At 27.5% G+C, this 20,556-nt stretch overlaps 1 protein-coding gene and 1 pseudogene across 6 annotated transcripts in view; one reads left to right on the top strand and one right to left on the bottom strand.

The window, feature by feature from the left end:
- The first annotated feature begins 3,783 nt into the window (after window positions 1-3,783).
- Window positions 3,784-20,556, top strand: part of LOC145183259 (uncharacterized) — a 35,441-nt gene continuing 18,668 nt past the window's right edge. The window contains exons 1-14 of one of the 6 annotated variants that reach the window (XM_090085592.1): window positions 3,784-4,013; window positions 4,969-5,025; window positions 5,159-5,221; window positions 8,444-8,507; window positions 13,295-13,488; window positions 14,008-14,152; window positions 15,595-15,714; window positions 16,888-17,012; window positions 18,957-19,043; window positions 19,142-19,205; window positions 19,694-19,747; window positions 19,962-20,197; window positions 20,294-20,353; window positions 20,439-20,511. In XM_090085592.1, the coding sequence (XP_089941718.1) occupies window positions 13,342-13,488; window positions 14,008-14,152; window positions 15,595-15,714; window positions 16,888-17,012; window positions 18,957-19,043; window positions 19,142-19,205; window positions 19,694-19,747; window positions 19,962-20,197; window positions 20,294-20,353; window positions 20,439-20,511 (1,111 nt within the window). In that variant the 5' untranslated portion in view covers window positions 3,784-4,013; window positions 4,969-5,025; window positions 5,159-5,221; window positions 8,444-8,507; window positions 13,295-13,341. Of the gene's footprint in view, window positions 4,014-4,968; window positions 5,026-5,158; window positions 5,222-8,443; window positions 8,508-12,435; window positions 12,765-13,294; window positions 13,489-14,007; window positions 14,153-15,594; window positions 15,715-16,887; window positions 17,013-18,956; window positions 19,044-19,141; window positions 19,206-19,693; window positions 19,748-19,961; window positions 20,198-20,293; window positions 20,354-20,438; window positions 20,512-20,556 lie in introns of those variants that run through there. The other 5 variants (XM_090085594.1, XM_090085591.1, XM_090085593.1 and 2 more) reach the window with 5 other exon arrangements.
- Window positions 9,738-11,011, bottom strand: LOC149889598 (uncharacterized; annotated as a pseudogene).

Raw genomic sequence — 20,556 nt, 5'->3', positions numbered from 1 at the left:
GATTTTGCCAAACAACTGCGCCAGTTACTATATCAATTAGTTTGATAGGCACCAAAGAACTAGTAAACAAATTTGCATCAGAAATAAGTTCAGATTCCTCTGGAAGTTTCTACTTGTATTGGCTTTGGCCAGTGAAACCATCACAGCCCCATTTACTATATGAAAGTAAATGCTTGAATTCAATACTGTACACGGAATCTATGGTCAAAATTCTAGCTACAGTGTGATCCAATAAATCTTGTAGTTCCAGAATTTTCGGATGTGTGTTCGTAATTTCTATTGCAGAAGATGGTGGATAGCAGGTCTGTTTAATTTCTTGAATTTTACAATATGGTGGAAATATGGAACAATTTCGTTCATTAGTCACCTTCCTCATGTACAAATATTGTGCTTTTGTTAAATCTGAATCAATAAACACGCTGAGTGCTTCTTCATCAGTTAGCATATTCTTCTGGCTTGCGTTTTCCATAAAACTTTGATATTAATTTTTTTTTTGTCTTTATCAGCAATCCTTAATGATTCCACAAGTTTTGCTTCTGCTTCTTCTCCTATTGAATGCAACGCCTGAAGATATGTATTAAAAATATGCTCGAATCCATATTCCTTAAGTAACATGGAATTTTTTCTTTTTTTTGCTGGATTCTGACGAATCTCCATAAGACACGCACGGCCTTCCGCGTTTTTCAAAAGAAGTAGATGGCGTGGAGTCGGTAATTGTCTCTTCTGAGTTAGGTAAAGATACACAATATCCAACCAATCACTGTTCTTAGATAAAAAAGCTTCCTTTTTCCGTGACGCCAGTATCCATAGTTTATTAAAAGACGGAATAATGTGCCTTTGAATATCACCCATGATGAAACACAAGTTGTCCTCAGAAAGTTGATAATTTTCTTTTAAAATTGTTGACAGTGCCTCAACTGTCTTTCCTCCATCAATATAGGAAAGCAATAATTTACATTTCAAACACTTAAAAGTTGTCATTTTAACAAGTCACTAAAGTAACTAAAGTAATATTCAATACTCAAACGAGTTGATTTAATTTCCACTGTGAATTTGTTATACTGATATAAATGTTTCAACTCTTTATATATTGGCAGTGTACATTCACTACAAAAGGAGTGCAAAAATACAAGAATGCCATAGTATAAATAAAAAATTGATAATAAGTTAAAAAACATATACCAAGCTATTGTTATAAATGAACAAAATTTGAAACCACGATAAAAAGCGGTTTTCTGTTTTTTTACTTTTATCACTCTTTTCTCGATAATTTCGGAAACCGCACGTTTCTGCAACTCATTCTTATACATGTTTTTAATAAACACCTAGGCTACAATACTACATTAAATGTAAAGCGTGGGGAAGCGTGGGTAACTACCAAAAGTCTCAGTGAACTTGAAGAATATTAATTTTTTTCATTTATTTTATTGTTCAAATAATTACTCCTAAACTGAACCATATAAGTAAAAATGTATAATTTTCTTAAAATCTCCATAACATGAGCCTTTCAAAAATGTATAATACTTTATACTTATTCCTAGAAAGTTTTATAGAAAATTCACTTTTAAAGTGATGAAGCGAACAGGTTTGAAATGAACATCCGCAAAAGTAATAAACAATAGGGCTTCAAAACTTTTATTTTTACATAAAATTATGTGAAATTCCTGTATTATAGTAATGATTGACCATTAAACTATTAAATAAAATTGAAATATAATGACAGTAGCGACATTAGTAAAAAACATTTATGATATGCTGTTGCTCTACAATTTTCCACTGTGAGCCGCATCAAATAATTTGTTAAGAAAATTTTTCTGCATTCTTTTTTTAAAGATATTTTGTCTTACAAAAAAATTAGAAACTGGTGGCAAGAAAGTGCTGTAAAATACTCCATAAAGTTAAACTTAAATTTTTATGAAAAGAAATAAATCTTTTTAAAAAACTTTTTCTAAAAAACGTTTTGTGTACAAATTTTATGTTTACAACTAGTTTTTATGTCTAAATTAAAATTTTTTTTTTTCAAAATCAAAAACTTTACTTTAAATGTAAGCTTGTTTAGAATTTCAAATTATCTTGAGTGTTTCGAAAAACTCATTTCAATGAAGTTGAATAAAAATCTGATTCCCTTTTACTCTCACACAAGAAAAACTAGTATTCTTTTAAGAAGCATATTCACGTCATAAATTTTTAAAAAAGTAACAAAATTACAAAGTTATGAATTTTCCAATCAGGCACTAAGATTCTGAACTTTACTGGTAAGTCTCTTAAAATCTGGCTTCAAGCTTGTAATTGCTGTTCTAAGTAATTCTGACAAATGCTCAGTGGTTAGATTTCAAGATACTTTTGATTTGACAAATTTCATAGTGGAAAATAAAGATTCACATGTGTATGTTGAACCAAAAATTGAAATAAATTTTATGCTAATCTTTTTCAGTAGGGGATACTTAACCTCAGGCACTATCTTCCAAAATTCCAATAAAGTTAGTGTTTTATGCAGCATCAGAAGATTTTGATCTTCTTGGAGATCTAATAGTTCTGTTTCAAATTGAGATACTTCAACTATGTTTGATGGAATTGGACAACCATCACCAATAATATCAATTAAAAAAGGATTTATTATAAATCCTTTTTTAATTGATATTATTGGTGATTTAAGTGCATACAAATCTATAAACATTTTTTGAAAGTCTTCTAGTAAATTCTGTAATTTTTCCCTGTATGATTCAATCTTATGGTCATCATACTGAATTGAAGGATTAGAAAAAAATCATCTTCTTCATTTGAGGAAAATGGTTAAAGGTTTTTAAAGTAAGATCTCTCTGAAAAAGGGTAATTTTTTTTGAAAACTAAAAATAGTCTGAGCAAGATCAGATATAATTTTTTCTTTTCCCTGAAGAGATAAATTCAGACTTTGTAAATGTTGCATTATATCAGTAAAAAACAAAAGATCTTGCAAAAAGTTCATATCATCAAGAATTTCAAAAGTCTTTTTCTTTTCAATCAAAAAAGATTTAATTGGTTCTAATAATTTTACGAACTTATATAAAGCATCACTACTTGAAAGCCACCGTACAGCACAGTAAAATAATAGGTCATTTGGTTTGTCAGCAAGATCCAATTCATCAATAAAGTTTTTAAACTGTCTGTGATTTTCAGCATTTGATCAAATGTAATTTACAATTTCTGTCACTGATTTTAGAACGATTGAAAAAAAAAACCTCATCAATTTTTCTTTTCTTACTGTTGTAGCGAAGTGGATTATTGTTAGTATTTACTTTGTCCATTTCAAAAAAATAAGTTTTGCGATTAAGTACGAAAAGAGTCGAAATGAAATTCCAAGAGCCGCATTCGGCTCGCGAGCCACGTTTTGGCCATCCCTGGTTAAAGAACTAGGTTTCATAGCTTTCTGAGTCAATAGTGTGACCACTGACCAGTGAGTTTGAAATTGCTTCTCTAAATTCATTAAATTATTTTAAATGTAAAATAGGCCTAAAAATGTATATAAAAAAAAACAACATAAAAATAAAAAGTGAAATGTATAATAAGTTATAACAACTTCAAATGTTCGGCTAAATTTTGATGGAAATTCTCTCTTAAAAAGATACCCTTTCTTTAAAGTTATAATATACTAGAATATCAGGGCAGAACTTAAGTCACATTTGTTTGGTTTTCTAAAAAAGGGTGTGCGAAACAAGAAGTTTCGAGTTTAAGTTCAAGTTTCTTCAATAATCTAACTCAAATTGAATGTACATTGTTAATCGAATATATTTCGAGTTTCGAACCTTAGTTCGATATTTAGAAAATCGTTGAAAGGTGCTTGTAAAATATTAAAACGCTTCTGAATAGAAAATTTACGGTACTATTTTTGGTTTTTGTAAAATTGGAAAATGCCTGAAAAAATATATTGTCCTGCTTAATCTACAAATGGCTTATTTACTCACCTGAGAAGTTATCAAAAGAAAGAATTAGCAAAATGTGATAAAAAAGCACAAGAACTTTTGGCATTAAGATGAGTATGCTTTTTTGATGATGATACTGGTCTAACCAAGTCTCAACTTGATATTACCCGAGTGTAATGTCAAGTATTTTGTTCTACACTTACTGCAGCATAGTTATGATTTGTATGATTATTTTCTGTGTAATAAGCATTTCAAGTTGATTTGTACTTTTATAGGTTATGTGCTTAGCGAATCATTTGAATGTTTTTGTTTAATTAGTTCAACTCTGATAGTAAAAACTCAGAACTGATCTTTCATTTTTGTCATGATGATTAAATGAATGAATTTAATATATACTTACACTAGTTCGTCTAAAAATATACGTGTGAGCAGTAATTATAACTGTTTAAGTTTTCAATTACATAAAAGCCAATGAATAAAACTATTTTATTAATCTTGAACTCAATCAAAATCTTTGTAATCTCAATCAAATTTGATTGAAGTTAAAAAGCATAATCTTGTACAGCTCATAAAAAGTTTGTAGTTTGTAGCTTTCCTAATGAGATGTTGTTAAACTGGAAACCTCATTCTTTTGTAGACGATTTGCTCAACTAATTTAGAATTATAATGTTAGGAATACTTTTTGTGAGTATTGTTATACATGGAATTAGTATGCAGTTACAGAAGTTTTACTGTAAACATGTTTTTAAACTATATAGACAAAACAAAATCATTTGCTAAATACATTAAGAAAACTTATTTTGTTGAATAAACTATTATTTTACAGAAAATAATTGTTTTTTGTTTCAGAAATACCTTAATTTTTATAAATGCATAACTTGGTTGTAATTTTTTACCTTTGGTTTACAATTTTTTTTTGTAAGGTCCGATTAAACAAAAAGATGCACAAATATATATTTTGGATTAATTTGACCTTTAAAAATCTTTATTATAAGCTTAATAGCTTCTATTTGATTTTAAACATTTATTTTTATAGCTTCTATTTGATTTTAAACATTTATTTTTATAGGGAATCGATACAAAACTTGAATTTGATTTAAAATGTGCTAGCATATTCTGCAAAGAGGTATATACATAAATACGTAAAAAAAATTTCTAATAACAATTAGAGTTTTTGAATCATACCTACTTAAAAAGCCACTTAAGTGATTAGTAAGTTAACTTCAATATAATAGTATAGTAATGCATATTTTTTTTAGTGTTTGTTTGTCTGCAAGCAACCTTTGCCATTTAATTTATTGGTCTGTGAGACAGCATGTAATGTAAGTTTTATTTATGCATCAATAAGGTTAATCAATTAAAATCAATGGAAATGTTAAGAATAGAGCCTTAGCTATATGCTTCAGATATTTCCATGTTGTATTAGGAGTTTTTTTTTTTCTACTTGACCACCCTAAAGATTACCGCTATGGAGAACAAATAGATATTTAAGGATTTGTAGAACAAATAGACATTTAAAGGATTTAATGGAACAAATAGACATTCTATGGAGAACAAATAGACATTTAAGGGTTTGTAGCAAGTGTAATATCTAGTAGTTGGGAAGTATCCCCAATATTGCTTGATAATTAAAATGAACATGGCATACATTTCTTTTGCTATTGGACAACAATCAAACACTTTGTGTTATTATCTAAAAAATTTATACGCATGACAATAAAACTAAGAATATGTTAAAAATCGCAGAGTTTAATTAGTGTTTACATAATGGAAGTTGATTAGAGTTGTTTTAAAATCTGTAAATACAACAATACTTTTTTATAAATTGTAAAGCAGTCGTCAAGTCATTGAGCTGACAAGTTCATTTTACTATTCAATAAAGAAAAATATTTCTTTTTAAAATAAGTGTTTAATAAAAATGTTTTTCTTAATTTTCCTGCCTGCTTTTTTTTTTTTTTACATCTCATCTTATAAAAATAGTCAAATGGAAAACAACTTTTTTTGCTATATTTTACTATCAAACCTTTATTTAGAAATGAGCAGATGAAGGCTGTGAGCCCACCTCAATATTATGTTTAGAGATTTATGGATAGAGGCTGTGAGCACAGCTAGGTATTGTGATCAAACCAGTAAAAACTCATTTTTACTACAATGCTTGAAAATTTTCATCTAAAAGTATAGTATGAGAGGGAAGTTATCTTGAAAGTAATATTAGGCATGTTCTTCATTTTTTACAGCTTAGATTTATTTTAATAAAAAATCAGATGAAAAGCTGTTTTGTTTGTTGTATCCATTAAAATTTATTGGATAAACATTCACCTTGAAGGTTTTGCCTTCATCAAGTTTTGTAAGTTTACAAACATCTGATTCAACAATTTGTACTTGATTACTTGCTACCTAAAAGAAAATACTAAGTTAAGTTAAAGATTGATCAAAAACAACTCAAACTTAAACTGCTTTCCAGAATTAACAGCCCTAATAAATAGGCAATCATTATTTTGAGTATAAATTTGTAGTAAAATGAGTTTTTTCAAAAAACATAAAGTAAGCATCTGACATAAGATAAATTTCATGTAAATTTCTTAGTTTACTATAAACTGAATGAAGCTCATCTGTTTGATTGGAACATTTAAAAGATATTAACAGAAACAAAATTGCAATGAAATCAAAAACTACAAATTAAATCTAATATCTTATTGTTTAAAAAGCATTTTGCAATCAATTTTCTCTGTGCTATTGTGCAACTTAAAGGAAAGAGTTATCAATTGATTGTTTAACAAAGAATCAAAGAAAAAAAAACATCAAAAGATAAAAACAAACAAACAATGATTTCTTTCCAGAATTCTTGTAACAACTTGGAGTTTCTTTTAATGCAAGGTTTTTTTTCAAGTTTTATGATCTTTGATACTATGCAAGAATATACAGGGTGTGGTAGTGATTCGTGAACAATTTTTAAATTGAATTTTTAAAGCGCTAAAAAATTATATTAATAGAAGAAAAGTTGAAGATAGATGCTTTTCCCACCTTAGCATTCAAATTAGGTTTCCTTTTTTTTGATCACTGCCTCAAGCCTATAATGGAAGGACTGGCAGGTGCTGATTATATAGTCCCTTGACATTAAGTTCCAAGCATGGGTAATATATGACTTTATTGATTTGATACTTGAGTGGGTCTTTTCGCAACCCTTATTCTCAACTACGCTCCACACACTATAGTCAAGGGGATTCAGGTCAGGGCTAGATGGTGGCCGAAAGGATTTGGGCCAGAAATCAGCCATATTGTACTGAAGATATTGTTGTGTCTTTCTGGACCCATGATGAGGTGCATTATCCTGTTGAAAGATAAAATTGTTTTCTGGGAATGTCTTCTTCAGCCATGGCACCACATAATATTTTTGTAAGCTGATATGCATATCAGAGGTAACTTTTTCATTCTCTTTCATGTAGATTGATGAACATTTTTATCAATTAAAAGCGATGATTTCTAGCATCATGATGGACTGAGGGTGCTTGGTGTAACACACAGGTGGTGCTTTTTCACCCTTCTGCACAATGAATCAGTCATTTTGTCTATAGAGCAAATAGTCAACACTAAAAGGTTTTTCATCTGAGAAAAATTTAGCTATTGATGAAGCATGGCCTTTTTAGCTTATTCAGAAGTTTCTTTAATTGCTCCAATCATAAAGTTTTTAGTCTTTCTCTCAAAAGTTGACATGAAGGTTGGGCCACACTGACTTTTCCAAGTGTTTTTAGAGTTCTTCTGACTGTCCTCTCATCAACATTGAATAGTTTTGCTGTCTTTCTGATGGATACACAAGGATTCTTTTCAACATGTTTTTTAAGCTTTTCTGTGAACTTTTTATCAACTTTTTTGTTCACCAGAGAGGGCATTTTAACTCTCTCAGCACTGTCACGTTTTTTCACTTTCACAAAAGAATTCTTTTGGCTTCCATCGCAAAACCTTTAGCTAAAATGATTTTTATTCACAATTTTATTCAAATCTAAGATGGTCATTGAACATTAACCAACAAAAACAAATTGTGGAAGTATTTTATTTACATAACAAAACCTAGCCAAAAATCAGTTCACAAATTGCTGCCACACCTTGTAATCAAACATCATTAGACTTATTTGTTTTTGCAAAAAAGTTAAAAAACAAAAAAAGCACTTCGTAGCAAAATAATTTATTGCAAGTAAACCTGTATATTATTGTGTTAAAAAGTTTTCTAATAAGTTAATGTTTCTTTTGTGTATTAATCATTAATTAAGGTATAATCTGAAACTATGGTTTAAACTTGTAAAGAAGTTTTTGAATTTTTACAGCCAATTAGGTAGCACTCTATTGTTAAGTTTTAACTTTTTTTTTACTTATAACTCTAATCTAAAAGTAAATCAAACTGGTATTGAAGAACCCCATTCTTTAAAGATTATCAAAAAAAAGCATAAAAAATATTTTGAAATAATGCTCAAAAGAAAAACACAATGAATTTTAAAAGTTTAATAAAACAATGTTTTTGATCAAGTTATAATCATTAATCTTTTTAGGCTTCTCAGGGATGTAAGTTGGGATGTCAGTTTTATGCAAAGTTGCATAGCAACCTACTAACAGGTAAGGTATTTCAATAAATGGTTACATTTTATGAAAATGATAGACTTTAATCTAATATTTTTTTAGAACTTCATTAAATCCACAGTACAATTAATTGTTTCTCTAAATTTTTACAAGAACAGTAATATTTTAGAGTTCCACTATAACTTTTTAAAATGTTATAATGTGAATGTTTATGGGTCAGATCATTATATTTTAACCAATTTTAAAAAAACTTTGTGGTGTGTCATTTCCACTTTTCCTGGTTTTTACATACCATTATCTACACGATGTAAATAGGTTAAATGTGCAATTTCAGGGTTCCAAGTGCAACAGTTTAGAAATTATAGCCTTACAAACACTCTCAGGTAGCCTTCTCAGTTTCTCGAATGCTAAAAATAGATAACTTTAAGGCCTTATAACTTTTTTCTAACTTTCAACAAATTGAAAACCAGTGCCCCTCCAACCTGCCTCCTGCCCCTTTTGAGGGATGTAACCTACTATCTGTAATTTGCTTTACAGAGTTTTATATAATTGCTATAAAAGCCATTTCTAGCCCAGCATTGTTATTTATATCAAAAATATAGTTATCTTTTTTTCAAAATTCTTGCATACTCCCTTAATAATGACAATACATAAGAATGTAGTTGAAAACAACTATATATGATAATTCATTTTATCTTTTTTTAATAAGATAACAATAAAACCCTCTAGTACTTTTGAGCTCAGGCTCATATGTGGCAATAATGTCACTAACTGGTTACCAATGCATATCTGTGGTTCTTGGATACTTGAAATAATTGCTTGCTTTTGTAAACAACTAACACAAACCATGTCACCTTTAAGATCAGTTATCTTTCCAGGAAAGAATTCTCCAAAATAATTCACTAATACCCAATCATTAACATTGATATCAGTATTCATCGATTTTTGTGTATTAATGCAAGTATCTTCCAGCATTTGAAAAGAGTCAAATGTACTGCTCATTGACGTTACATAAGCTTTTAAACAGATGATTGAGGTGAGAAATAATGGTATAAGCAAGTTTCTTTAATAGCAGGAACATTCTCAAATCGTTTAGTAAGCACTTCATGTGTAATAGAAGCTGTTTCAGTTTCAGAAATGCAGAAAAATCTGAAAAAAAGTTAACATAAGTCATAATTTTTTTTCTATACTACTTGACTTTTTATAACTAAACATAATAACTTATTCTCATTATTTTGGGGTAAAAGCCCATTATGAAATAGGATACTAGACATCAATGAAATAATTGATCTTCTGAACTTGTGGATATTCCTCTTTCAGAATTGGTATGATTTTGGAAACATAACTGAAAACTGCCTCAGTATTGTGAATTAGATTGTCAGATATAGCACAATAACATTTGCTTTCTGGTGATTGGTTTCCATTTAAAGATCACACGTATATGACAAATGGATGGAGAGTTGCTTGATTTTTGGAAATCTTGTATAATAAATGACAAATTTTCAGCAAAATCCATTTGCATAAAACATTCATTTACCTTCGTGTTTTCTTTGAGCTGCTTTAAAAAGCATGTCTGGGATTTACTGGCATAATGATGTTTTGTGAGGTTATATAACTTGTCTGTTAACTCTTCTAGAAACTCATTAGGGCTTTTAACTATAATTTCTAAGGAGCATCTATCAGTCTTCAACCATTGCTTATAAGTTATTTCATTTGATGAATCCCCTAACAATTCATTTAACTTTTTTTTCAACTGTCTCTTTTCCAGGACACTTCTCACACTCATAAAACATACATGGTTTATTTTCTATTGAACATACAGCTAAGACCATCAGATCTTTTGACTTTAATTCATTTTTAAATGATTTAACTATAAGATTTTGATGGTATATACCAACACAGACTGTATGCGTGCCAGATTTTCCTACAACAATACAATGTTGTGGCCTTAAAAGACCAAATGATGTCAGCCTCACCTTTACTATACCATTGGATTTTGACTCTTCTAACCATTTATGGTAACGTTTTGAAAGATTGCATGGTATGAGTCGCTTCTGAATGTGCTGTCTACTATCAAATGTCTTTATGCTAATATAATCCTTTGCTCCTGGCAATAACCTGCTGTTACTATCATGCTCATAAAAGTTGACAATTTGATTTACAACTTCAGTAGTCATTTTTTTAGGATATCTTATGTCTGTTGATCTCTCACCAAGGACTCCTTTAACATTCCGCAAAGCTCTAGCTTGCTTCACCATATATTGAGTTGTTTTAAATTCATTTATTGTTTCCTGAGTTGCTCACTTTAGTTCCAGTCTAATGGATATAGTCCATTAGACTGGAACTAAAGTGAGCAATTTTATTTTTTGTGAAATGTTGATCTCATTATGAAACTTTTGTTTAAGCTGTTCTACAATGAAATCTAAAGAGAAAATTTTGAGCATACTAATTTGTAGCTCATCTTGTTCAGATGCATTCAATGATTCATTTAGCAAGATAACTTTCTTTTTTATTTTATTGTCTATTTGTAGCATACTCATGTTGGATGATCTTTTAATAGGAGACACACCAAATTTAATATAAGACATAATAAATAAGACAAGGATTTATAGTATTAATTTGTATGACATTAGTTATTAGGTGATATGTAATCTGGGTCATGTATCTTGTCAATTTCTTCAACACTCTTGTTTTTTTTACACAACTAAAACATTTTTTTCCCAGGAATTAAATTAGAGTTCAGTTGATTATGCTCTAGAGTGACAGTTATCAGATTTCCTTTAACAATCCTTGAATGAATTGAGAAAGGGTTACAGCATGTTTTATGGTATGTTGAATAGTAATTAATAAATTATAACCCATGGTGAGTACAAATTTTATGCAGATGAATACATTTTATTCCAGTTCTTAAGGTCAGCAGGTATTTATCTTCATTTATTATTTCTGAAGTTTCAGACCTACTGCAGTATGTTTTTTTATGACAATCTAACTTTAGTTCAGTACCAATAGAACAAGTATTCATGTTTATCTAGCAAATTTAAGATGAACTAATATTGATAATAATAGTATACATATTTGATTCAATTTTATATATATATAATTTTATAAATAAAATTAATTTAAATATGTATATATACATATATTTGTATATATATATATATTTGTATGTATGTATATATATATATGTGTGTGTGTATATATATACATTTGTATATATATACATATACAAATGTATATATATATATACATATACAAATATATATATATATATATTATATTATATATATATAATATATATATATAATATATATATATATATATACATATATATATATATACATATATATATATATATATATATATATATATATATATATATATATATATATATATATATATATATATATATATATATATATATATATATATATATATATATATATATATATAGTTTATTGAACAGAAAAATATAAAGGTAAGTTATTTTAAGTTACAAATGCTTATATATTTAAATTTGCAAAAAAATATATTTTATAGAACCATTGCATTTTTAAATAAGTAGTTAAAATTAACTAATAAAGTTGAAACTTATTTATACTTTGTAAAACAAAATTATTTATTTAAACAAAACATCAAATCAATATTATGATGGCTTGATTAGTCTTTTTCTACTTCATATTGCCAGTAATGTATGAATCCATTGTCTTACTTTTGCCTTGAATTATTAGCAATTCAATCAACTATAAAAAAAACCAACATGATAAAGATTAAATCGCAATATTATGATTAACTAAATTTTTTTTTGAGCATTTGAACAATAATGCAGGGCTCTATATAGTTATTAGCCCTTTCATTATGCCCCTATCCAGTATAAAGATGAGATCAACAACAAAGTAACCAAAAATCTCTTCTTTTTTTTTTTAAGAAAGGACATGATAACTTACATCCCTCAAAAGGGGCAGGAGGCAGGTTGGAGGGGCACTGGTTTTCAATAATGCTATTCAACCCTGATAATTGAAAAACAAGGTTGTTAAAAAATGCTGCCGTGTTTGTTGTAAAGATAACAAGTTCGTAATGCTTACATTTTTATATAATTAGATCTAAAGGCCTTATTTGCTGTTAATATCAGATCAATACAAAGTGTTAGAAAAATTGACAAGCTATCCCCAAATGGCTAAAAATGGAACTTTTTAGTCGAGTGGACTATACATTTTTAGATTTGTTGCAGACAACTGTGGCTAATCAAAAAATTTTACATGTAAGGACTTGTTGACAAATAGAAAAATACTACGGGTAACTTCATTTTGCCTTTTTTTAGCATTTTTTAGAATTTTTCCAAAGTTGAGGAGGCTGTAGTTTTTTTCTAACATGATACAAGCTAATGAAAATCATTATTTTTAAGACAGAACTATCTAGAAAATAGTTCTAGAAAAAATGAGCCACTTGTTGAAAGCTAGAAAAAAGTTATAAGGCCTTAAAGTTGTCTATTTTTACCATTCGAGGAACCGAGGGGGGCTACCTGAAAGTGTTTGTAAGGCTATAATTTCTAAACTGTTGCACTTGGAATTCTGAAATTGCACATTTAACCTATTTACATCGTGTAGATAATGGTATGTAAAAACCAGGAAAATAAGAGATGGTGTTCCACAGGCCATTGGTTGAAATATAATGATCTGACCAATATAGTTTAGTAACTTAAAAAGTATTTGTAGCAGAATTTTGTTTATCTATAAGCTTTTTCTTACTTAAGTTATATGTATTAGAAGTTTTCTTTTTACTATTCATTAACTGTTAAAGCAAGCTTTACATTCTTATGATTTTAGGTGAAATAGGTAATGGCTGGAATCTACCTAATAGTTCTGGTGCAAATATGTTAAATATTGATAAACAGATTTTGAGTTCTACATTTGAATGGCCAGTTATCATGTCAAGGAATAGTTCAGCTCTCTTATCAAGCATATACTTGGTTACAGCTACAGTACAGAATGACTTTTTAGAAGAAAGTGTTTTAGGTTTAGTAAGTTGACTCTTACAAGAAAGTGTTAGGTTGCAAATATACTTTATAAAAGTTATTACAATTAGTTAATACAATTTTTGTATAATATTGGAGCTATATTTACAATGATACATAATTTTGAAAAAAACCTTGCATTAAAAGAAACTCCAAGTTGTTACAAGAATTCTGGAAGTTGCACAATAGCACAGAGAAAATTGATTGCAAAATGCTTTTTAAACAATAAGATATTAGATTTAATTTGTAGTTTTTGATTTCATTGCAATTTTGTTTCTGTTAATATCTTTTAAATGTTCCAATCAAACAGATGAGCTTCATTCAGTTTATAGTAAACTAAGAAATTTACATGAAATTTATCTTATGTCAGATGCTTACTTTATGTTTTTTGAAAAAACTCATTTTACTACAAATTTATACTCAAAATAATGATTGCCTATTTATTAGGGCTGTTAATTCTGGAAAGCAGTTTAAGTTTGAGTTGTTTTTGATCAATCTTTAACTTAACTTAGTATTTTCTTTTAGGTAGCAAGTAATCAAGTACAAATTGTTGAATCAGATGTTTGTAAACTTACAAAACTTGATGAAGGCAAAACCTTCAAGGTGAATGTTTATCCAATAAATTTTAATGGATACAACAAACAAAACAGCTTTTCATCTGATTTTTCAAGTAAGTATTAGTATGTTCTTACTTGAGCATTGCATTTCTTATATTCAAGTTTTTTTGTGTTTGATTAATACCTCAAATGAACAATGAACAAATCATTGAGAATTTGTTTATTCATTTTGAGAGTTGAATATTTATGAGATTGAGAAAAAACAGCTAAAATCAAGTCCTGTTCATTTACTACATTTACAAGATGCACTCAAAATCTGGCACTCAAAACCTAACAATAATTCTTATTTAGAGTTCCCTAATGTGTAACATACAATATAGACTAATTTGAAAATAAAGGCTGTTAACTGTTAAAATCCTTATTCAAGAATCTAGGAAAAATAAAACATGAATATGACTAACTTTTACAGTAGGTTTTTCATTATAAGACAATCTACAAAATTTTTTTTTGCAGCATTGTCCAATGTTTAAAATACATTCTTTTTGAAATTGGAAATAGAAAAAAATGAAAGTCTGTAATTAACACATAATGACAACAAATAAAGTTTTGTAATAAAGTTCTTGATTAATGATATTTACTCAGTTAAGAAGTTAGTTAAGAAGTGAGGCCAAACACAGACACACACAGATTTAAAAATGTATATATATATATATATATATATATATATATATATATATATATATATATATATATATATATATATATATATATATATATATATATATTTGTGTGTGTTTGATCTCTAAACAGGTTACCAAACATGAGAGAGATTAACTTTGGGTCAGCAATTAAAATTTTTAAATTATTACATACAGCAATGAGAAGACATAGGGACATTCAGATTGTCCAGTTCTATAGTGGAAGAATAAACAACATTTATCAATTCCTATTTAAAGTTGCACTTGTTCTTCAAATCAAAGTCAGAAATTATTCATCTGAAAGAGTAAGCTATGTAGGGCATGGGGGAAAAGGGAGAAATATTTAATAATAACTGAATTATTGATTTGGGTAAAAAGTAGCAAAAAGAATTTGTTTAAATAGCATTCCAACTTTGTATGCAATTATATACTTTGAAATAGATGTTTAAATAATAATGTTCTTTAATTATTGCTTTGATTCAAGGTTCTATTTGATTTTCCAATCAAGACTGCCTTAATTTGAGATGTATTTTGAAACAAAAAATATTCATAGTGCCCTATTTTTTTTGAATTTTTTAATCAAAAGTCCAAGTAATTTCTTTTTTAAATTTATTTATTGATTTCTTAATATTTTGTTTAAAATACATCTAGCAGAATTGCAAATTTAATATGTAGTCAATGTTTTAGTTAATATGACCTCTGTGATGTACCAATTAGATACCAAATTCTTCAAATGGTCATATAATGATGTTCCAATATATTATCTTTTTATTATTTCAAAACATGTATTTTTTTAAAATATAGCCTGAAACATGAATGTAAGGTAAGTTTTAATTTATTGTCATTTTATCATTAAGCTTTCAAGAAGGCATCTGGGGTCTTAAATGTAAGTGTTACTTTTCCTGGAGTATACGTCATTCTTTACCCAGGCAATACTGAATATATACTTTGGAACATTACATGGTCTGTACCAAAAGGTAATATTGTATTGTTTACTATTTAGAAGTTTTCTTATTAATGATTATGGAGCATGAAAACCTTGATTTAAAAGAAAAATAAAATGTGTAAATGCAAACTATTATATTGATTTACTTTTTAATGTCTTTTTCTGAAATCAAAGTAAATTTAATAATGTTGGAGCATTTTCAGGTTGCTTATTTTCATTTATATATGTATGGTTGGTTATTTTCATTTGTATATGTACGGTTGCTTATTTTCATTTGTATATGTACAGTTGCTTATTTTCATTTGTATATGTATGGTTGCTTATATTCATTTGTATACTAGCTTAACATATCAAGACAATCTGTAGTTAAATCTTTAAGTGGATAACTGTTTTTATTAATTCTTCTCTCTAATTTACATCCTAAAATTTATATCCTAAAATTTATATCCTAAAATTTATATCCTAAAATTTATATCCTAAAATTTATATCCTAAAATTTATATCCTAAAATTTATATCCTAAAATTTATATCCTAAAATTTATATCCTAAAATTTATATCCTAAAATTTATATCCTAAAATTTATATCCTAAAATTGAGATAAAAAATGTAATAAGTTTCAACAGAAACATTTTTTGTTCCAATTTTTTTTTTAGTATGCATCATTGTTTGACTTTTTGGTTTTTAGTAAATAATGTTAATCAACTTCTGTAACAGCCTTTTAAGATCATTTTTCTCAAGTTTTTTAAAGTAGAATTCTTTGTGTTTAATACAGCAAACTTTTTGGTGATGCAAGTTTATATTCATACATAAGTTTGTTATTTAAAACTGGTTATGAAAATAATTTTAACAGCTTTAATTGAATAGTGACTCTACTCAATGTGTTGAAGAGTTGAAGCAAAGCAACATAAGATATGTGATGTGCTGCAATTTTTTTCTTGAATCTTACAGCTTTATGTAAAAATAGATAATTTTAAAATTGATTTATTTCAAATGACTGATTTAGAAGATTGTACTTTGTTTGTTACTATTTATTAAAATCCAAAAAACCAAACAGTGATGCTTCCTTTTCAATCAGGGAGTACAAACAGTTAAGATAATTTAAGTTTTACATTTATTTCTTACACAATGATGTGGATAGAAATAAGGTTATAATATTATTATTTTTAAACAATTTATATTTTATAATACAATTTTTCTTTTAGATATGTCTTCTATTTCCAATCAGAGTACTGTCAAAACATCTACAATTCAACCAGATTGTCTAGATCAAGCTGCTAATGACTATCTGGATACAGATTTTTTTCCTGAGTTTCTCAGTTTTCCTCTTGTACGTACAAATTTAATGCAATCTTGTTTAAAGACAATCATTTCCTAAGTGCAACACTTTTATTTAACTTTGTACTTAGTTTTAAAATTATTTTTTTAATTTTTTAATTTTTTCTATTGAACTGTCCTTAAATGCTGTTTGAAAAAATTTCCAGCATTATGGAAAATAATTTATGTAAGAAGATTTTAAAACCGTGATGCTATTTAACAAAACTCCAATTTGAGATTTATATGACTATATAACTGCTTACTGCAGATCTATCTCGTAAAGCCTTTCTTATCAAAAGATGTGTTTTAAATTTTAACTCAGATGGTTTATTGAGAAATAAAAAGTGGATGAAAATTGTGTTGTATGGGGAGAGGGTAAAGTGTGCAAAGTTTATTTGAAGGAGACAGTAGGTAATTGTTTCCAGAGACACTATTATGGTTTACACATACAAAGAAGCATGTACTGTGAATACTTTTACTTGCGTTGTAACTATTAATTAGACCCAAGTAACAAAGTAACATAAAATATGAGTTTATATTACTTTACCTGGCACCTTTCTTAAGATAAGAAACATTTAAGGTTAAAGAAATTTCTTAAACAGATATTACAAGATTCTTCAAGCATTTGAAGAATCTTGTAATATATACATCTAAACAATTTGCTAGGAACTTGCTATCTTAAATAAAAATCTAAACAGTTTGCTGAAACCTACTAGTTTAAATTTTTCTGTAAGAATTCCTTGAAGCCAAACTATTAAACAGAAACAGATACAACAAAAAGAGTCAAGTATTTAATATGCATTTTGTAATTGTTTAATTTGTAATTCATTAGGCAGTAATGGATGCTTTATCATTATAGAGTATTGGTTGTATAGTAATGCAATACACTATTATACATTAATATACTATTGCTTGTAATGTTTGTCAAATTTTTCTTTAACTATAGCTTCCCAAAACATTTTTAATAGGACTTCTAAAACTTGACAATGTAGCCCCTTTTCTCAGTCAAAAATTTAAATGGTCAACTTGGTAGTCCAGGCAGTTATTTGATTTAATATATCCTACAGGGTTCATTAATTCAGTGACTGTGTAATCAGTGATTTTCTTAAAATACACTTTGACATGATATTTTCTGTAGTATAAATGAACACAGGTACATTGCAACTAAAACACTAATAAAATGAATTGGCTAATAAGAATTATAGAAAATAAACATACAAGGGTAGTGGTTCTCCTCTATAGGTAAAAAAAACTTAAAAATCACTATTTTTTCACATACTTTGGTTATGATTTGTGAACACTTAAAATTATCTTTTAAAATTATAACTTAAAGGTGTACTGTATAAACCTAGGTTATTCTTCAAGCTGTCCTAAAAAAATGTATTTTTAGTTATCTGACTAAAAAAAGTTTTAACTTATTTTTTTCAATTTTTACTTACCTGTTAATTTTTAATTATAAACTTGTATTGAGCAATAAAATTAGATAGAGTTTAATGTTTAAATAGGCAAGGTTGCCTTTGATGCCTTTATTAAGTTTAAACTGTAACCCATTATACCCTTTACAGCCTCATACCTGATATAATATATATGTTTGATGAGTTAATTTATTTTCCCCATTTCTGATTGTAAAGAATATCAATATATGTTCTAAATACATGGTGTTTCTTTCAAGAAATCCTGGCTTCATAACTATTAAACTTTAAGTTGTTTAAGTCAAAATCTTTCTGTAAAAAAAGGTATTTGATGTTTTTACTGTTTTAAAAGGTTTTAGACATAGTTTTAAAAGATGCTATGCATTTTATTTTTATTTTACAATGTAAAGAAAAAAAAGTTCTTAAATTTTTCTCAAGTGCATATTTAAGTAATGTCTCTTTCATAATAGTTGAATATTTTTTATTTAATCTATAAATGCTTATGTCAACAAAGACTTGTTATCGTATTTCTTATTTTCATTTAGAATACATTATCTGGCAGCTTTAAAGTGATAAATCCAAATAGAAATCAAATCCATGATTTACTTAAGTATTGTAAAGTTAAATTAAATGTATGATTAATATTTGCTTCTATGTTTTTCAGAAATATTAAAATCTCTTTTTCTCATTTGCAGATGTATTTGAACAAGCATTGTTTTCTTATTGACAGATTTTAACTAAAGTTGGAAGTTGTTCTGCAGGACCAGTTGCTTACGTTGAATTTAACTATACAGGTGGTTAAACTTTTGTATATATCCTATACTGCTGTTAAGCTTTCTGGATGTATTTAATAAAGTTATTCTGAAAATGAATTTCTAGATGTATTTAATAAAATTATTCTGAAAATACTAAATTTATGATTTATGAAAGTATACCAGGTTTAGTACTTTTGTACTTGTCAGCACTATTTTATGAAATTTACAAAGGTTTGACTTCATGTCACTATCAAAGAGCATGATTAAAATTTATTTGCTGAACTCAATGCATTTTTTAAAAATATAAAATAAGATGAACATTATTTTTTTCTGGAAAAAGAAATTACAATAAATAATAACACTTTTTTGATCATTAAAACAGTTTTCCAACTGTAAAGTTCACAAATGTTGGTTAAGAGATCCAAATGCAGCCAGTTTTTACATATTTGTTCATACATTCATCTTATTAACTCATAGTTCATGTCAAGTTCTTTCTAATAGAGGGCACTAAATTTCTAAAATTACAGGTTGTCAGAGTGTTATGAATTTTCAGAATTGCAACCAACAAAATCCTACACCAAGTAAGCATTTATTTTGTTCTTTAGTTTCAAGGTTTGATTATTTATTCTAAAAGTCCATTTGTGACTGTTACCAAAAAAGCATTAAGTAAGAATCGTACATTTAAGTTTTACTAACTTAAAAAAAAAGATTATTGTTGTTAAATTAGTTAATAAATGAAATTTGATTATTGTTGAAATTACCTACTAAAATATCAATGTTTGTTTCATGTCACAGAACCAACAGGCGCTCCAATTTCTGGTCAAAATATCAGCATCATTCATGTATACTGCAATACTTCCATCAATGCTATTTGCTTGAGTTCATGTTATAATATGACTTTGATGTGGAATGTGCCAAAGACTGCATCTCCTATAGAAAAATATATTTTAAGATATGGAAAGGCAGATAAATTGAAAAATTTCAGTTTCATCGATATTGACAAAGAAGATGAAAAGCTAGAATTATATTCTGTATGATTAAAAGTTTTATACAAATATAGTTTTTAACATTTTATTTTATTTTTTAGTATTTCTATACAGAACTAACTTATGTTTATTTTTTCTCAGAATACTACTTCATACTCATTACTTAAATGTATAACAATTGATACAGATTATGGATTCCAAGTAAGAAATATTGATAAACTGCAAAGAGTAATTGGTAATAAGATTCACGCTTGTGGCTTTATACAATTGTTCTGTTTCAATTTAGGTGTATGCTAAAACACCCACAGGAAATTATGAGGGTATATATGGCAAAGGCTATGCTTTTCAGTTTCTTAAGGGTAAGTTGGTATTTATGCTATCATATGCTATCATTTTATTTTGAC

Source organism: Hydra viridissima, unplaced genomic scaffold (genome assembly GCF_058129835.1).
Source record: "Hydra viridissima isolate aposymbiotic clone 2 unplaced genomic scaffold, HvirCarnegie_v1 scaffold_4, whole genome shotgun sequence".
Lineage (NCBI taxonomy): Eukaryota > Metazoa > Cnidaria > Hydrozoa > Anthoathecata > Hydridae > Hydra > Hydra viridissima.
The sequence above is the reverse complement of the archived record's forward strand: the minus strand, read 5'-3'. Positions and strand labels throughout refer to the sequence as shown.